The sequence below is a fragment of the Setaria italica genome, chromosome VII (genome assembly GCF_000263155.2).
Source record: "Setaria italica strain Yugu1 chromosome VII, Setaria_italica_v2.0, whole genome shotgun sequence".
Taxonomy (NCBI): Eukaryota; Viridiplantae; Streptophyta; class Magnoliopsida; order Poales; family Poaceae; genus Setaria; species Setaria italica.
The window spans coordinates 10,599,069-10,616,209 of NC_028456.1; the positions used below are offsets into that span (position 1 = coordinate 10,599,069).

At 51.5% G+C, this 17,141-nt stretch overlaps 1 protein-coding gene across 2 annotated transcripts; it reads right to left on the reverse strand.

Annotated features, from left to right (window-relative positions):
• Positions 1-13,567: 13,567 nt before the first annotated feature.
• On the reverse strand, positions 13,568-15,379 carry LOC101761950 (putative inorganic phosphate transporter 1-13). Of its 2 annotated transcripts, XM_022828168.1 has the most exons (3): positions 14,852-15,379; positions 14,413-14,734; positions 13,568-14,316 (listed from the first exon to the last, which is right to left on the reverse strand). In XM_022828168.1, the coding sequence occupies exons 1-3, from the start codon at positions 15,347-15,349 to the stop codon at positions 13,703-13,705; spliced, it is 1,434 nt and encodes a 477-aa protein (XP_022683903.1). In that variant the 5' UTR covers positions 15,350-15,379; the 3' UTR covers positions 13,568-13,702. The 2 variants fall into 2 exon arrangements, with proteins under 2 accessions (XP_022683903.1, XP_004975148.1); XM_004975091.3 differs by having other exon boundaries at positions 13,568-14,734.
• Positions 15,380-17,141: the final 1,762 nt, after the last annotated feature.

Here is a 17,141-nt window from a genome sequence, read left to right on the forward strand (position 1 = left end):
TAATGAATTCGGAGAGATTCTACCTAGTTGGGGAATAAAAAACTTGGTATCCACGTGACCACGTCCATTTTTTCCTTAATAAAGTCTGACAAAGCCAACAACCTGAGAATGCTAGTTTCGTTTGCAAGCTTGACTTGATATCAAATACGTAAAAGTACTGATATTGTCTAATATACTTTTCCCACGGTAGTAGCTGATTTGAAGCTGGACCTCCACCCACACAGCTCCCGCCCCATGTGTCGCCGCCTAGCCGCTGTGCCGTTGCTGCAGAGCTCCAGTGAGACTGTGGCGGATCCACTTCGGATCTACTTGGTTAAACATGATCTAGCCGCCTGATATGCGACGCTCATGCCTAAGTCGAGTAAACACGAAGTGCCGTCGGATTTCCTCCGATTTAACCACTTGAACAGGACCATTTTAGCAGACTCACACGAAGGTGACCGGTTCCAGAAAGTACAACAAGTCCACCGAGTTAACAACTTAACCACTTAGTTTGGTTATGAAATAAACATCAGAGTTTTACAGGGTTTTCAGAAAGACAACAGAAGGTAAAACCACTAGCGAAACAGTGTCGGGGTCGGACGGATAAGAGGGGTCGGGCGAAGCGGACAGGGGTCGGGCGGGGCGGATCAGGGGTTGGCAGCTTACCTTCTTCCTACAAGGAAAGCTTGGGGTCGGGAAGAAGCAGACTTGGGCGGAGGGGCTAAGGTTTTGAACAACGGCTAGGTCCGGCAGTGCTCCGGCGGCGGCGGTGCTTCTTGTGGATCAAAAGTGAGCTCTTACGCAGCACGGAGGAGCAAGCGGCTGGATGGTTTGGGGAAAACGGGGTGGAGCGGAGAGGAGAGTTCCTCAGGAACTTAGTATGTGGTGCTAGGAGCTCGAGCAGGGAGCAAGAGAAATGGCGGAAAGGCAGCAATGGCGGAGGGAACTCCGGCGGGGCTCGCGCATTCCCTTTTATAGCGGCTGGAAAGGGAGAAGGCAAGCGGCGCGGGAGTGAGAAGGGAGCGGCGCGAAGGCCGGGGAAGAAGCAATGGAGTGCTCTGCCGGGGCGGCGATTGAGCGACGAGGGCGGTGGTGCAGAACTTCAGGGATGACGCCAGTGGTCATTGGGCTCTGGCGTCAGGGCGGCGCAGGAGCGGGTATGCCGGTGGTTGAGATTTGGCGGAGGTGGGCATCGTCGTGTGATAGAGTTGATGGAAGTGACCGGGTTAACGGCGCTAGAATCGAGGGCGCACAGGTGAGAAGACAGGCAGCCGCGGGTGCGCGGGCGAGCGCGGAGCAACAGATTGTCGGGCGGCTTCTGACAGGGCGGGGAAAGGAGCTGTCGCTGCCGTGGTCGGGGTTGGCGAAGGAGGAATCGTCGGGTAGCGAAGACCAGGCGGCGCGACTGTGTCGAAGTGACGGAAAAGACGGGCAACATTGGGCTCTGCGGCCGGGATCTGGCGATGTGATGATGGGCGCGGGAGGCGAGGCATTGCAGAAAGGTTGCAGAGGGGCTTCCGCTGCAATTGGGGAAGGGGGCGCGAGAATCCATTCGGTCGCGGGCCAGAGACGAGGCTTAGCGGTGGGTGTCGGAGAAGTTGAGCCACGCGGCAGGGAAACTCTGAAGCGGGCATGCAACTCGAGTGCGCCTGTCACGAAAGATCTGGGGAAAAAAGATCTCGTGGGTCCACCGGTCAGATAGAACGGACGTTTTGGGAAGGACTTAGAAGGATCCGACGGTGAGCTGGGTTTGGCGGGGTCGGAACCGGAGCGAAGCGGGAAGGGGTCGGGTCTCAGGGGTCGGGACCGGTCGGGAGGTTGAACACTTAGGCTCGGAAAACTAGACAGGTGATCAGGGGCTCGGATTAGGATTAACTGCTAAGATTTGGAGCCGGTCGTCACAGCCTACCCCTCTTAAAAAGAATCTCGTCCCGAGATTCAGGTATTAAGGGGGTGTGCCGTTCTTACCTCCTTGACGAGATAGAAAACCTGGGAAGTGCTTGTTCAGATACTCGTCTGTTTCCCATGTTGCTTCATCCTCCGTGTGGTTTCTCCAGAGGATCTTGTACATTTTGACCATTTGGTGCCGGGTATGCCTCTCTTTCTGGTCAAGAACTCGGTCTGGGTACTCTGCGTAGGTTAGGTCGGGCTCTACCTGAAGCTGCTCTGGCTCTAAGATCTCGGTGGGAACTTGGACACATTTCTTCAGTTGAGACACATGGAAAACATCGTGTATGGCCGATAGCTGTTCTGGGAGTTGGATCCGGTAAGCCACGGGTCCACAGATCTCCACAATCTCTTAAGGGCCAATGTAGCGGGGAGCCAACTTGCCTTTCACTCCAAACCGTTGCACTCCTTTGGTCGGGGAGACTCGAAGATACACCTGGTCACCAATATCAAACCGCAGGGGCCTTCTTCGCCTGTCGGAATAACTCTTTTGTCGAGATTGGGCAGCCTTGAGATTTGCTTGAATCACCCTTACTTGCTCTTCAGCTTCTGCCACTAAGTCAGGGCCATAGATCTGTCTTTCTCCTGCTTGGGACCAGTTCAAGGGTGTCCGACATCTCCGGCCATACAGAGCTTCAAACGGTGCCATCTTCAAACTGGCCTGGTAGCTGTTGTTGTAGGAGAACTCTGCCAAGGGCAGGCACTTGTCCCAGTTCTTGTCATAGTGGATGACACAAGCTCTCAACATGTCTTCGAGGATCTGGTTGACTCTTTCGGTTTGACCATCGGTTTGAGGATGGTATGTTGAGCTACGGATGAGCTTGGTGCCCATAGATGCTTGTAGCTGTTCCCAAAAGCGTGCCACAAACTGAACTCCTCGATCAGAGATGATGGTCTTGGGTACACCGTGGAGGGAAACTATGCGGTCGAGGTATAACTCCGCATACTGCTTGACTGTGTGGGTGGTGCTGACAGGAAGGAAGTGGGCGGTCTTGGTCAGGCGGTTCACTATAACCCAGATGGAGTCATATCGCTGTGATGTAAGGGGCAGTCGAACTATGAAGTCCATGCTGATGTCTTCCCATTTCCAAGAGGGAATAGGTAGGGGCTGTAGGGTACCCGCTACCTTTAGATGGTTGGCTTTGACACGTTGACAGGTGTCACATTCCGAAACATACCGGGCAATTTCCGGCTTCATTCCACTCCACCAAAAGGTTTGACGGAGATCATGGTACATCTTATTGCTGCCAGGATGGATGGAGAACTTGGAGAGATGAGCTTCATCTAAGATCTGCTTCTTAATGTCGGGGTCAGCTGGTACAACCAGTCGGTTTCCATAATACACCTTCCCAACCTTATTCTGTCGAAAATGCTTATATCCTTCATCCTTCAATGAGATCTTCCTGATGATCCGCTTTATTTCCTCATCTTCCATTTGTGCTGACCGTATTTGGTCTTCCAAAACTAAGTCAAGGGTGATGTGGCCGAGGGTTCCATGGGGAATAATTTCCAAACTGAGTTTTCCCATCTCATGACACAGAGTCTCGGCGAAAGTTGTTGCCAACAAGCAGTTGCAACAGTTCTTGCGACTAAGAGCATCGGCCACCACATTGGCTTTGCCGGGATGATAGTGAACTTCCAAGTCATAGTCTTTTATCAACTCTAACCATCTTCTTTGGCGCATGTTGAGGTCGGCTTGAGTGAAGATGTACTTGAGGCTCTTGTGGTTGGTATAGATGTTGCAGTGGGTGCCCATCAGATAGTGTCTCCATATCTTTAAGGCATGTATCACTGCTGCTAGCTCAAGGTCATGGGTTGGGTAGTTCAGCTCATGAGGTCGTAATGCTCGTGAGGCATAGGCAATGACTCGGTGATCTTGCATAAGAACACACCCAAGTCCAGTGCTAGAGGCGTCACAGTACACATCAAACGGCCTAGAAGGGTCGGGCTGAGCCAAAACTGGGGCGGTGGTCAGCAAGTGCTTCAGGGTCTTGAAGGTTTCTTCGCACTTGTCGCTCCATCCGAACTTGACATCTTTCTTCAACAACTCTGTCATCGGCTTAGCTATCTTAGAGAAATCCGGTATAAAGCGCCGATAGTAGCCTGCCAGTCCAAGGAAACTTCTGATCTGGTGCACTGAGGCAGGAGGCTTCCATTCCATAACTTCCTGTACCTTACTGGGGTCGACGGCTATACCACCCTTGGAGATAGTGTGTCCCAAAAACTTGACATTATCTAACCAAAACTCACACTTGGAGAACTTGGCATAGAGTCGGTGATCTCTCAGCCGTTGGAGAACTACATGAAGATGATCGGCATGTTCTTCTTCGCTCTTTAAGTACACAAGGATATCATCAATGAACACCACTACAAACTTGTCCAGCTCGGGCATGAACACCGAGTTCATGAGGTACATGAAATAGGCGGGTGCATTGGTGAGTCCAAAGGACATGACCAGGTACTCGTATAGTCCATACCTTGTGGAGAAGGCTGTCTTGGGTATGTCGCAGGGTCGGATCTTGATTTGGTGATAACCTGAACAAAGATCGATCTTGGAGAACACTTTTGCTCCAGCTAACTGATCAAACAAGACATCGATGCGTGGCAGTGGGTACTTGTTCTTGACGGTCACAGCATTGAGGGGTCGGTAGTCCACACACATGCGTAGACTGCCATCCTTCTTCTTCACAAACAGGGCAGGGCAACCCCAAGGTGATGTGCTGGGTCGGATGAAGCCTTTTTCCAACAGATCATGCAACTGGTCTTCAACTCGGCCAACTCAGCAGGTGGCATCCGATAGGGTCTCTTGGATATCGGTGCGGTGCCGGGGATCAACTCTATGGAAAACTCCACCTCTCTATCAGGTGGCATGCCAGGCAAGTCTTCGGGGAACACATCAGGGTACTCACAGACAACAGGGAGGCTTTCTAGTCGAGCTCCCGATAGAGGGTACGCACAAGGAGGTGCGGACTTAGGATGTTTCAAGGATAGGGTAGAACTGCCATGGAAGGGTGAGTTGATGTGGAGAGTTCGGGCGGCTGTATCTAGAACCACTTGGTGTCGGGCCATCCAATCCATCCCGAGGATGACATCTATGCCTTCTAGATCAAGGATGATAAGGTTTTCCTTGAAAAGGGTTGGGCCTAGCTGGAGAGGTACAAGAGTAACGATCTGATCCGATGCTATCTTCCCTCCCGGAGTGGCGATCACATAGGATTCCTTAGTGTGACCGACATCCAGCTCACATCTTTCTCTAGCCTTACTCCCGATAAAGCTATGAGAGGCTCCCGAATCAAACAACACAACAACAGCTTGATTTAAGACAAGGAAAGTACCCGTCATTACTGGCGCACCTTCGGGGAGTTCGGTCAAGCTGGTGTAGTTGAGCCGACCTTGTCGAACTTGCACCTTGGGCCTTCTTCCTTTGTTTGCCATGGGGTTCTGGCCTTGTTGCTGATTCTTGTTCCTAGGGCAGTCCTTAGCAAAATGCCCTTCATTGCCGCAGGTGAAGCAGCGGCTACTAGTTGCAGGGCAGGGTGGTGCTGGTGGGGTCGGCCGGGGCGCCTGTGGTTGGAAGCCGGGAAAACGGGGCGCTGCTGCTGGCGGGGGTCGGGCAATCCACCTTCCCGACTGCTGGGGTCGGCCGGGGGCTTGTGGAGGAACCATCCGGAACCTTCGGGTTGGCTGGCTCGGAAATGCCACGGAGGCCTTCCTCTTCTAGTCGGCTTTGAGAGCCTGCATGCAATCCTCTTGAGAGATGGCCAGATTGACCAACTCGTTGTAGGTGTCCACCTTGATGGGGTTCAACCTTTCTCTGAGCTCCAAGCTCAGTCCTCGGCGGAATCTGTCCTGCTTCTTCTCGTCTGTGTCCGCATGGTAGCCGGCATGACGGCACAGGTCGTTGAAAGCTTGGGCGTAGTGCAGTACATCTCGGGTTCCCTGGGTAAGAGCCAGGAACTCGTTGAGCTTGCGCTCCAAGAGACCTTCCGGGATGTGATGCGTTTTAAACGTGGTCTTGAACTCGTTCCAGCTGACCACATGGCCAGCCGGTAGCATGGCATGGTAGTGGTCCCACCAGAGCCGTGCGGAGCCACGCAGCTGTTGAGCTGCGAACCGAGCCTTGTTATGGTCGGGGCACGGGGCGGTGAGAAGCTCGAACTTGGATTCGATCGTACGAACCTAGGCGTCAGCGTCGATCGGTTCTTGTGTCTTCTGAAACAAAGGGGGTTGCGTCCCCAAAAAGTCCTCATAGCGAGCAACATGCGGCTGCTGCTGAGCCCTTCCACCATGGGGCTGCTACTGTTGTCCTTGTACAAGATGCCTTAGCAGCTCGGTTTGAGTTGCTAGGATTGCCTCTAGTGGAGATGAGGACGGGGGTGGGGGAAGATCCTGTCGCTGCTCGCTGCTGCCGGGCACAGAACCAGATCTGGTGCGATGCGCCATCTGCAAGAGTTAGCGTTCCATTAATTTCATAATCTTAGAAGTACTCCAACAAATGGAACGTATAAGTTAAATTCTCCAATGCAACTCTTGCTGATAGTGCAACACACGTCCTCATAGGGGAGATACACGCTTCTCATCCTCATGTTAGTTAGCGTTTATCTTAGCCTTGTACTCAACTTCGGGCGAATCATACCCTACCCAGACTCCTATAATCCAAACTTAAGTCCAGGGGTCAGGCTAGGCGATCCTCCCGAGAAAAAGGGTCGGCAACGATCCACATTAAAAAGGGGTCGGGCGAGGCGGAGACTGCCTCCAAAGGTCGGCGCACCCGATCTCGCGAACCGGGGTCGGCCAACTTGAACAGACTCACAGAAAACGACGCGCGGTCGCGGCTCAACTCACTTAGTCTAACATTCCAACACTTCACAAGAGTTAGAGGCCAGACTCAGGAATTGACTTTATTTACAGCGGTGTTCCAACACAGGGAGTACTCGACTCAAGGCTAACCTATTACAATCCTTTCCAAAATTTAGGCTGCCGAGGAGTACAACAAAGAATGAGTCCCTTGTAACTCTTTATCTACAAATGGACACTATGAGTAGGAGAAGGGGCGCCGTCTTCTTCGATGTCCATACTGGACGCTCCTTCATCCTCCTCGGGGTCCTCTTGAGCTTCGAGCTGCATATGGAGGGCATGCATATCGTCGAGCTCAGCTTGATGCTCATCCAAGTGAGCATTTGCAACCGCCAGCTCCATCTCTATTTCCATCTTCTCCTCTGACAGCTCGATCATGCCGTCCACTAGGTCGGCTACTTCTCCTTCGAGCTCGGAGATCCTATCTTGCATGTCGTGTATCTGAATGCCTCGTTGGATAAGCTGGTAGGTTTGGCCTACCATGTCTCTCCTGGCTGACTGGAGGTGTCCTTGAGCATCCACTGCGGTCCGAGCAAGGATGGTCATGGCTCTCCCTTGGAGCTCGATCAGCCGATAGAGGGCTGTCATGCATCTGACGTTGGTGGAGATGGTGAACATGGAGTACGTGGTGGCTAGCACCTCAATATTTCCGACGCGGTCGAGCCACGCCGGATCCAACCGGTTCCTGGCGGGGAACAGGCCGATAGGGTCTAGGGTGACCTCCAGGGGATGCAGCTGACAAAACTGGGTAAGAAGCTAGAGAGCGGCGGTCTCCCAAGTGTCCTCCGGAGCAAGACCGTAGGCTGATATTCCTAAAGAGGGCCAGTCGGGCCGCACAGGAGGAGGAGGTACCACCGCCTGTACATTGCACGTCTGGATGCCCTGCTCCAGCTACAGTCGTCCTGCGTACAATGGTGGGGACTGGTACCCGAACCATTTCAAAGTGACCCACAAAATCGCGGGGAAGCCCTCAAAATGTAAACAGGTTGACTGGAAGGTACCATCCGCTCGAAACAAAACGTGTCCGGGGACGGCCATCTGGAACCAAGAAACCAAAACCACGTGAGATAGACTCCAAGGGTCAGGGGTCGGATAGAGAAGCATTCGGCTTTATCCGAGAGCAACTGGAAGAAACTAGAAATCCTTAAAACCGAAAAAGAGCTTTTCCGAGCAAGGTTGCTTTTGAGAAGAGTGACTTTACAGATGTTTGCTTATGACGCATGCACGGCCTACCTTACTCTTAACCAAAACAACTGCCCGAAACCTGGGTCATACGCGGTCAGTGTCGGTGGCAAGGCAACAAGTACGTCTCTCCCTATAATAGCTAGTCGGTTCTAGCAACGTCTCCTAAATGAACGCGGTTAGTGTACCTGTAGAAAACACCAACACACGAACCTTTCGTGCCAGCACCCACGAAAGCGTTCCCAAACATTACCGCTCACTATAGGAACGGCACCCATGCGTTTAAGGCTGCATGGACAGCACTCAACTGTGGAAATAGGTTCCCTTTGAATGGAACCGTATGACCCTTCGCATACTCGCGATGCGGAATCAGCACACGTGTGATATACGTGGCGAACAACCGTGCTGATCGGTTCGTTGGAATCGAACCGTACCAACCTTCGTATGGATTACATACGGAACCTGCGCACGTATGATAGACGTGGGCGAAAGCAACCACGATGATAGGGTCCTTTGAATAGAACTCCCTATCAACCTTCGCATACTCGTGATGCGGAACTTGGCACACGTATGACAAACGTGGCGAAGTTCTGGAAGGGTTAGCAAGATAACCAAGTAAAATATTAGCCACCTAAAACAACCCCAAAATCCCCTAGGGCCTCTCGCACTAAAGTCATCCTTAACGATCGTACGAGATTTTTCAAAAAGTTTCTTGCAACTTTTATCTTTTCAAAGAAGTGTTAGGGCTTGTTGTGTTCTCTGTACTGCTAAACCGGCTCTGGTACCAGCTGTGGCGGATCCACTTCGAATCTACTTGGTTAAACATGATCTAGCCGCCTGATATGCGACGCTCATGCCTAAGCCGAGTAAACACGAAGTGCCGTCAGATTTCCTCCGATTTAACCACTTGAACAGGACAATTTTAGCAGACTCACACGAAGGTGACCGGTTCCAGAAAGTACAACAAGTCCACCGAGTTAACAACTTAACCACTTAGTTTGGTTATGAAATAAACATCAGAGTTTTACAGGGTTTTCAGAAAGACAACAGAAGGTAAAACCACTAGCGGAAGCAACGTCGGGGTCGGACGGATAAGAGGGGTCGGGCGAAGCGGACAGGGGTCGGGCGGGGCGGATCAGGGGTCGGCAGCTTACCTTCTTCCTACAAGGAAAGCTTGGGGTCGGGAAGAAGCAGACTTGGGCGGAGGGGCTAAGGTTTTGAACAACGGCTAGGTCCGGCAGTGCTCCGGCGGCGGCGGTGCTTCTTGTGGATCACAAGTGAGCTCTTACGCAGCACGGAGGAGCAAGCGGCTGGATGGTTTGGGGAAAATGGGGTGGAGCGGAGAGGAGAGTTCCTCACGAACTTAGTATGTGGCGCTAGGAGCTCGAGCAGGGAGCAAGAGAAATGGCGGAAAGGCAGCAATGGCGGAGGGAACTCCGGCGGGGCTCGCGCATTCCCTTTTATAGCGGCTGGAAAGGGAGAAGGGAAGCGGCGCGGGAGTGAGAAGGGAGCGGCGCGAAGGCCGGGGAAGAAGCAATGGAGTGCTCTGCCGGGGCGGCGATTGAGTGACGAGGGCGGTGGTGCAGAACTTCGGGGATGACGCCAGTGGTCATTGGGCTCTGGCGTCAGGGCGGCGCAGGAGCGGGTATGCCGGTGGTTGAGGTTTGGCGGAGGCGGGCGTCGTCGTGCGATAGAGTTGATGGAAGTGACCGGGTTAACGGCGCTAGAATCGAGGGCGCACAGGTGAGAAGACAGGCAGCCGCGGGCGCGCGGGCGAGCGCGGAGCAACAGATTGTCGGGCGGCTTCTGACAGGGCGGGGAAAGGAGTTGTCGCTGCCGTGGTTGGGGTTGGCGAAGGAGGAATCGTCGGGTAGCGAAGACCAGGCGGCGCGACTGTGTCGAAGTGACGGAAAAGACGGGCAACATTGGGCTCTGCGGCCGGGATCTGGCGATGTGATAATGGGCGCGGGAGGCGAGGCGTTGCAGAAAGGTTGCGGAGGGGCTTCCGCTGCAATTGGGGAAGGGGGCGCGAGAATCCATTCGGTCGCGGGCCAGAGACGAGGCTTAGCGGCGGGTGTCGGAGAAGTTGAGCCACGCGGCAGGGAAACTCTGAAGCGGGCATGCAACTCGAGTGCGCCTGTCGCGAAAGATCTGGGGAAAAAAGATCTCGTGGGTCCACCGGTCAGATAGAACGGACGTTTTGGGAAGGACTTCGAAGGATCCGACGTTGAGCTTGGTTTGGCGGGGTCGGAACCGGAGCGAAGCGGGGAGGGGTCGGGTCTCAGGGGTCGGGACCGGTCGGGAGGTTGAACACTTAGGCTCGGAAAACTAGACAGGTGATTAGGGGCTCGGATTAAGATTAACTGGTAAGATTTGGGGCCGGTCATCACAGAGACCCTACCCCGCCTGCGGCTCCCTTCTTGTTCCCCTTCCCCACCTCCCCACCATTACCATCAACACCCCCTGCCCCAGCCCCGCCCACCGAATATCCACCACCACTTCGGGCGGTAGCCTCACCGCCGCCTTGCCGTTGTTGCCTCTACACCCACCACCACAGCCTGGCTGTCCTGCCACCCAAAGATTTCTTCTAAGGCCGTCCGATTCAAGTGAGCCCCCAAACCCAACCCCGAAACAGAACTCGGACACTAACCTTGTCAGAGTTGTTGCCAGGGTCGGGGAAGATGAGCTCATCCGCTGCGGCTGCTGTTGCGCGTGTGCTTTTAGGATTCGGGTGTGAGGAGCTTCCCAACACTCTAGCTTTCCCTTTAAGGAATTGGGAGGATTCAACACATATTTGTTGGACATGTACACATTCATGGTATTTTTCAAAGGACGCTATTTTCAGCAGGTAATTGTCGGATTTAGGGGGTGTTTGAATCCTCAGCCTAAACTTTAGTCCCTGTCACATCAAATGTTTACATACTAATTAGGAGTATTAAACATAGACTATTTACAAAACCTATTGCACAGATGGAGGCTAAACGGCGGGACGAATCTATTAAACCTAATTAGTCCATGATTTGACAATGTGCTGCTACAGTAACCATTTGCTAATGATGGATTAATGAGGCTTAATAGATTTGTCACGCTGTTTAGCCTCCATCTGTGTAATTAGTTTTATAATTAACTCATATTTAGTCCTCCTAATTAGCCTCCAAATATTCGATGTGACATGGACTAAACTTTAGCTCTAGGATCCAAACACCCCTTAAAATACACATGAATTTGCCTTAAAATTTTCCTTCATAGTACTGTCGTACAGATTTAGTAGCTAGGAAATTGTGGGCCGGTTAGCACTTTGCACTCAGCAGCATATATATGTCGCGAGGAATGGAAGCGCTGCCGTGACAGCCAGTGGCAGATCAAGGATTTCTGACAACGGAGAATATTAGGCATTGCAAGAATCGATCAACGCGTTAACTTCGTTGGTACCTAGTCACACGTGGAGATGATATAACAAGCCTTGCAGTAAGAGATTTATACTAAATATGAGCATTTGTCCTCTACCTTAAGTACCGGTCTAATATTAATATTAGTACTAGGTCCGAAATCTAAGTACGAAATTGGGGCCCCGAAAGTTTTTCAAGACTGCGTCGTAACACGTACCAACTTGTATTAAAAAGTACCTTTTAGTACTGGATGGTATTATGACCCGGTACTAATACTTCTAGAACTTTTAGTACCGCGTAATAACATTACCCGGTACTGAAGGATCACTTTTATACCGGAGGATGGTATGACCCGGTACTAAAGGTCTCTCTAAGGGAATATATCTGCATCCATCACATGTGCTGTGTAGGTGGAGTGGTAAGGAAGGACGACGCAAGGTTGGAGCTTGTGGGTTTGAATCCAAGGACCGTGCATGCACGTATTATACACGTGACTTGTGACTTCCAGCGGTCCGCGGATTTTTTTCTTCATATTTTGGGGAAAAAGCCAGTAGTGAAAGAGGTCGTCCATACAGCTGTGTCAAGGTCAAGTAAACCCTATGCGTTAAAGGCTCTCTCTCCAGCAGAGTCGTCCTAGGCATGTAAAGGCCCTGCAAAAATAAAATGGATTTATTTTTCAATAACGGAGGTAACCTCCGGTATATGCACCAATCGGAGATGCACAGGACCATTTATTCTTTGGAAATATGGATACAAGGATTGTGACAACGGTGAATGTTTGGCATTGCAAGAATCGATCAACGCGCTAACTTCGTTGGTACCTGGAGTCATACGTGGAGATGATAAACAAGCCTTGCCGCGCATTTATCTGATGATGAGATTACCGAAGACTAGTATGCAGTACATACTGACTCGCTAGTAGTGAAAGAGGCCGTCCATACAGCTGTCTCAATGTCAAGTAAACCCTAGGGCCTCGTTCCAATGGGGAATTCTAGCTCGCTCTAGCAGAGTCCTAGGTGTTAAAGGCCCTGCAAAAATAAAATGGATTTATTTTTCAATAATGGAGGTAACCTCCGGTATTTGCACCAATCAGAGATGCACAGAAACATTTTATCTTTGAAAATATGGATACAAGGATCTAAACTCAAGTGGGTGGAGTTATGCACTGATAACTTCATCACCGATACATTAGAGGAATCAAGCTTCGTATTGATTATTTTTTAAAAATAAAATCTCATAGCAGTAAAGTGCGCTGGTGGTCATAAAAAACTTTAGGGGGCACGTAGGTCTCTATTATTAATTATTGTCATTTAAAGTTCAATTATAAATAATTAACATATGCTTGCCTTCGTGGGGCTCAACGTTGTAATTAGATCGCTCTACACCATTCATGACCAACCTGGAGCTCCTGTATAGACCGGTGAGAGACAAAATGGGGTGGATGTTAGGGGATGACATGTCTGAGTGCTACAATTTAAAAATTCTGAATCTGAAATTCTATAACTAACAATTCCATTTTAAACGTCAGAGTCTAAAATCACTGATCCTTCCATTTAAGGATATATCGTTAGCAGTAGTGGCATTAACGGGGAGCGGGAGAAGGCCTGGGTAGCTAGCTGCTCCATCCGTGGAGTAAGCAGCACAGGTTCGAACCCGTCGTTAGGCATGTATTCGCTAGAGTGGAAGGTGGTCCGGCCGGCGTAGCGTTCTCATAACGTACGGGCTACTCTAGCCCCTAGCCCCTATAGTAATGACATTAAAAATAATTTGTTAAATTATAAGAATATTTAGTGTATAAAATTAGCATCAATATATCTAAAATAAAATCATTTTGAGATGATATTGAGTACTTAGCAACTGACGAATTTTAAGAGAAATTGAGAGTCAAAATCAACTTTGGAAGACTTTTCCCCATTTTAAATAGGCCTATAACACAACGCATAGTTTCATCTTTTTAGTTTTCAAGACTACATGCAAGACATAAAGATTTTAGAAACAGTGTACACATGGTTTCATCCCCATAAACTACTTTCTTCTTTCACCTCATAAATAGTGTGTCATGTCATCCAAATTGCTTGTGTGAGCTCATTTATTGTCCATGAAATTGCCATTGAGAATGACCTAAGAACCAAATGGTTGTGTACATGATGCTGCGTGTCAAAACTAACAATAAAGGTTGATTTGATAATAAATTGAAGGGTCAAGGACGATTTGAATTAAATAATTTTGCTACCAACACACGTAAATACATGAATATTTTCATAATAAAGATCCATCAGCAAAGGTAGTACCATGCACTAATAAAAAATAAAGAGGCAGCACCACATAAAACCCTACGTAGACGACTAAACAGGCACCACTTGTGTGTGCTCTGCCGAAGGAGCTGCGTCAGCGTGATGTTGTGGCCGTTGTCCTTCAATCTCTCCGGTTATCTCCTCCAGTGACTTCCCCTTTGTCTCCGGCAAGAGGAGCGTAAACACAAGACCGACTATGTTGCAGCCAACAAGCCCGAACATCGTTCTTGCGACGTGATTTTCCGTGTACCGGAGGGCAAACACGCCGATGATGGCGCCAATCTTCCCAAAGGCCCCGGCTATGCCATGGCAGGACGAGCGTAGCCGCGCTGGGAAGATCTCCGCCGGAATTATGAAAGTCGTCGTGTTTGGACCGAAATTAGCAAAGAAGGTGGTCATGCCATACATGACAGCAAAGCCGTACTTGTTCTTGTGTTGTTTAGTCCAGTAGTGATCGTAGGGGGCAGCGAGGCAGATGATTAAGACGGACATCATGGTGAACCCAAGTATTTGAATCCTGACACGGCCGATGCGGTCCACGAACACGACGGTGCCGAAGTACCCTGGCAATGTACCACAGAGGGCTATGGCCGTGTGCAGTGCGGTAGTTTTGATCATCCGCTGGAACGGGTTGTTGTTGCCTTCCTCTGGAGTGGGAAGCAGCCCTACATTGGTGAAGATGTCCTTCATGAACAGATTAAGCGAGTAGAAGGTGATGTCGACAGCAAGCCAGCACACACTGGTCGCGAGGAGGTGCACACCATGGCGGCGGCGGAACTCTGACGAAAAGAGACCGTACTGGCCCGGCGGGGCGAGCTCGTTGACAGCTTCATCCTCCGGCACGATGTCCTCGTTGAGGACGGAGGCCATGTCTGAGGCTGCCTTCTTCACATCCTTGGTGACGAGGGCCGTGTACCGCGCCGTCTCCGGCATCTTCATGCGCCAGTAGTAGGTGAGGGCAGCCGGAACGGCGCCGAACATGAGAACAATCCGCCAGACGAAGTCAGCGTTGGATGTGGTGCTGTTCAGAAAGGCGGCTGACACCACCATTCCGACGATCCCTGCTGCAAGATTGCCAAAACCCTGAGATTTTATCCATCAGACCATCAGTTCATATGTGTTAGTCACAAATCCGATGTTCTAATTTAATTCATCATCAGCCGTAGTGTCATTCATAAGCAAACCATCAGCTATGCTCACCTGCATGGCGAAAACAGCGGCGATGAAGGCGCCGCGTCTCTTCTTGTTGGCGTACTCCGACATGATGGTTGCCGAGAGCGGGTAGTCGCCGCCGATGCCAACGCCGAGCCAGAAACGGAAAAAGCAGAGCACGGTGACCACGTTCTTCCCCAAGCGCTTGCTGAAGGAGAGGCCGGATGCGAGGGAGGTGACCACCATGAGGATGAGCGTGACACCGTAGATACGCTTGCGCCCCATCTTGTCGCCGAGCCAGCCGAAGACGAGCTGCCCCGGGACGGCACCGCACAGGGCGATCCCCTTGATGACGGCGGAGACGCCGCGAGGAGTATGCCCTTGGTAGTACTGGTAGCCGATGAGGTCGGTGACGAGTGAGATGGCGAAGAAGTCGTAGGCGTCTGTGAAGAAGCCCATGCCGGCGATTACGATGGCCATGAAGTGGTAGAGCTGTGTCCTTGCCACATCCAGAGCGTACAGCACACTCAGCTGGCCGCGAGCCATTGGGCTCTCGAAGAACACTGAACACTCTGCCTCCGCAGATCCTCTCGTTGTTGTTGTTGCAGGCCTCCTTGCAGATAAATAGAGTTGCAAAACAGTTGCTTTCACGCGTTTCTCGTTGATTAGGGTTTTCTCCTAGGAGACATGTGTAAATAATTAGCTCTGTTTTCAATCAGACACAAATATAAAGTTAACTGAATGATCCAATATCACTGCTGGGAAACGACCATCTGTTTCTAAACCTTCCTTAGTATCGGTTGTACAACCTGTACTGCTATGTCGGTACTAAAGTGAATCCTTTAGTACCGGATCAAATAATCAGTACTAAATGGTACTTATTAGCACTGATTGGTGTTATCAACACATACTAATATGTTTTTCGTCCAAAAAAATAAAGAAAAAATAAAGGTTGGTGTAACGTGATTTTCACACATACTATGCGCCTGCGCGCTCCATGGGATTCAAACTCACGACCTCAAGCTCGCGCAAACCTTCCTTACCATCCCACCTACACATCACATGTATTGGTGATAGATATGCTTTCCTTTTGAAGTAATCTGTGGAGAGACATGTAATACCGGGTGGTATTATGACCCGGTATTGGGGGAAATATCAACGACTTCCTTATTTTCCTTAAACGACGATCATAAGGGCCCAGGCCCACCTCCAGCAACAGTGACCTCCGCTGACTCAGCCCGACCCCCGGGTCACAGGGTCGGACGCGCCCGACCCCCCGATGCCGCTCCTCTTCCCAGCCGGGACAGTTCTGCCTCGCCCGACCCCCGGGCGAGAGGGGTTGAACGCGCCTGACCCCTCGCGGCAGGTATCCGCCTCGCCCGACCCCGGGCGCAAGGGGTCAGACGCGCCCGACCCCTCGTCGCAAGGCTCCACCTCGCCCGACCCTGGGCGCAAGGGGTCGGATGCATCTGGACCCACAGGATAGAGCTCCACCTCGCCCTAGGACATACCCGGACCCGCAGACGAGGGCGTAGATCTTATGGGGCCCCACCTATCTCGCCATAAATGCCACCGATGGGGCGCGCTTTACCGGAACACGGCTTTGACACACGGAGAGGCGCTCGCGTTCCTCGACGTGACCTGCGAAGTTTTCGGGCGGCGCACTGCTGCCACGACTGCACAGGGCTACAGCTGCACCGTCCTACCCCTCCCCTGTGGCATTCGTCATAGGGTACTCTCGCCCATGTTCCAGGGTGCGCCGCCTGGTTTCCCGCTCAGCCTGGCAGCAAGGGCGAGTCAGCCGCACCTCCCAGAAAGCACGCGTGGCAACAATGGTCACCCGTCATCCCCGACGTGCATGGTTATGGTGGCCAGTCGTCATCATCAACTCGTAGAGCTATAGTGGACGGTCGCCAAGCACGTCTCGCATGCTTGGCTATAGTGGCCGACCACCGGGTCTTCGATGGGACCCCACGGCAACCCCGGTGGCTCAACCTGTCTCCCTGTACTTTACCTCCCAGGCTTTATCTTTTTTACTTCCCCTAACTCCCGGCTGGATTGCAACTCCTGTGTCCTCCTTACGCTATAAAAGGAGAGCCAAGAGGTCCGAGAAGGGGACGGCTCTCAAGCGAACCGAATCAGCCCCAACTGACAATCCTACTACGTGAGCATCAGTGCACACCCACAGAGACTTGGGACCAGCTTCCCTCTCTTGCTCGTTTGTAACCCCTACCACAAACTTGGCATGAGTAACACGAGCAGCCTCCCACACTAGACGTAGGGCTATTCCTGCCCGAACCAGTATAAATCCCATGTCCTCTTGTGCAACCATCCGAGC

Coding starts and splice junctions, on each gene's coding strand:
- LOC101761950 (XM_004975091.3), bottom strand. CDS start 15,349: ATGGCTCGCGGCCAGCTGAGTGTGCTGTACGCTCTGGATGTGGCAAGG. Junction 14,735..14,851: donor CCGCTGTTTTCGCCATGCAG/GTGAGCATAGCT, acceptor ATAAAATCTCAG/GGTTTTGGCAATCTTGCAGC.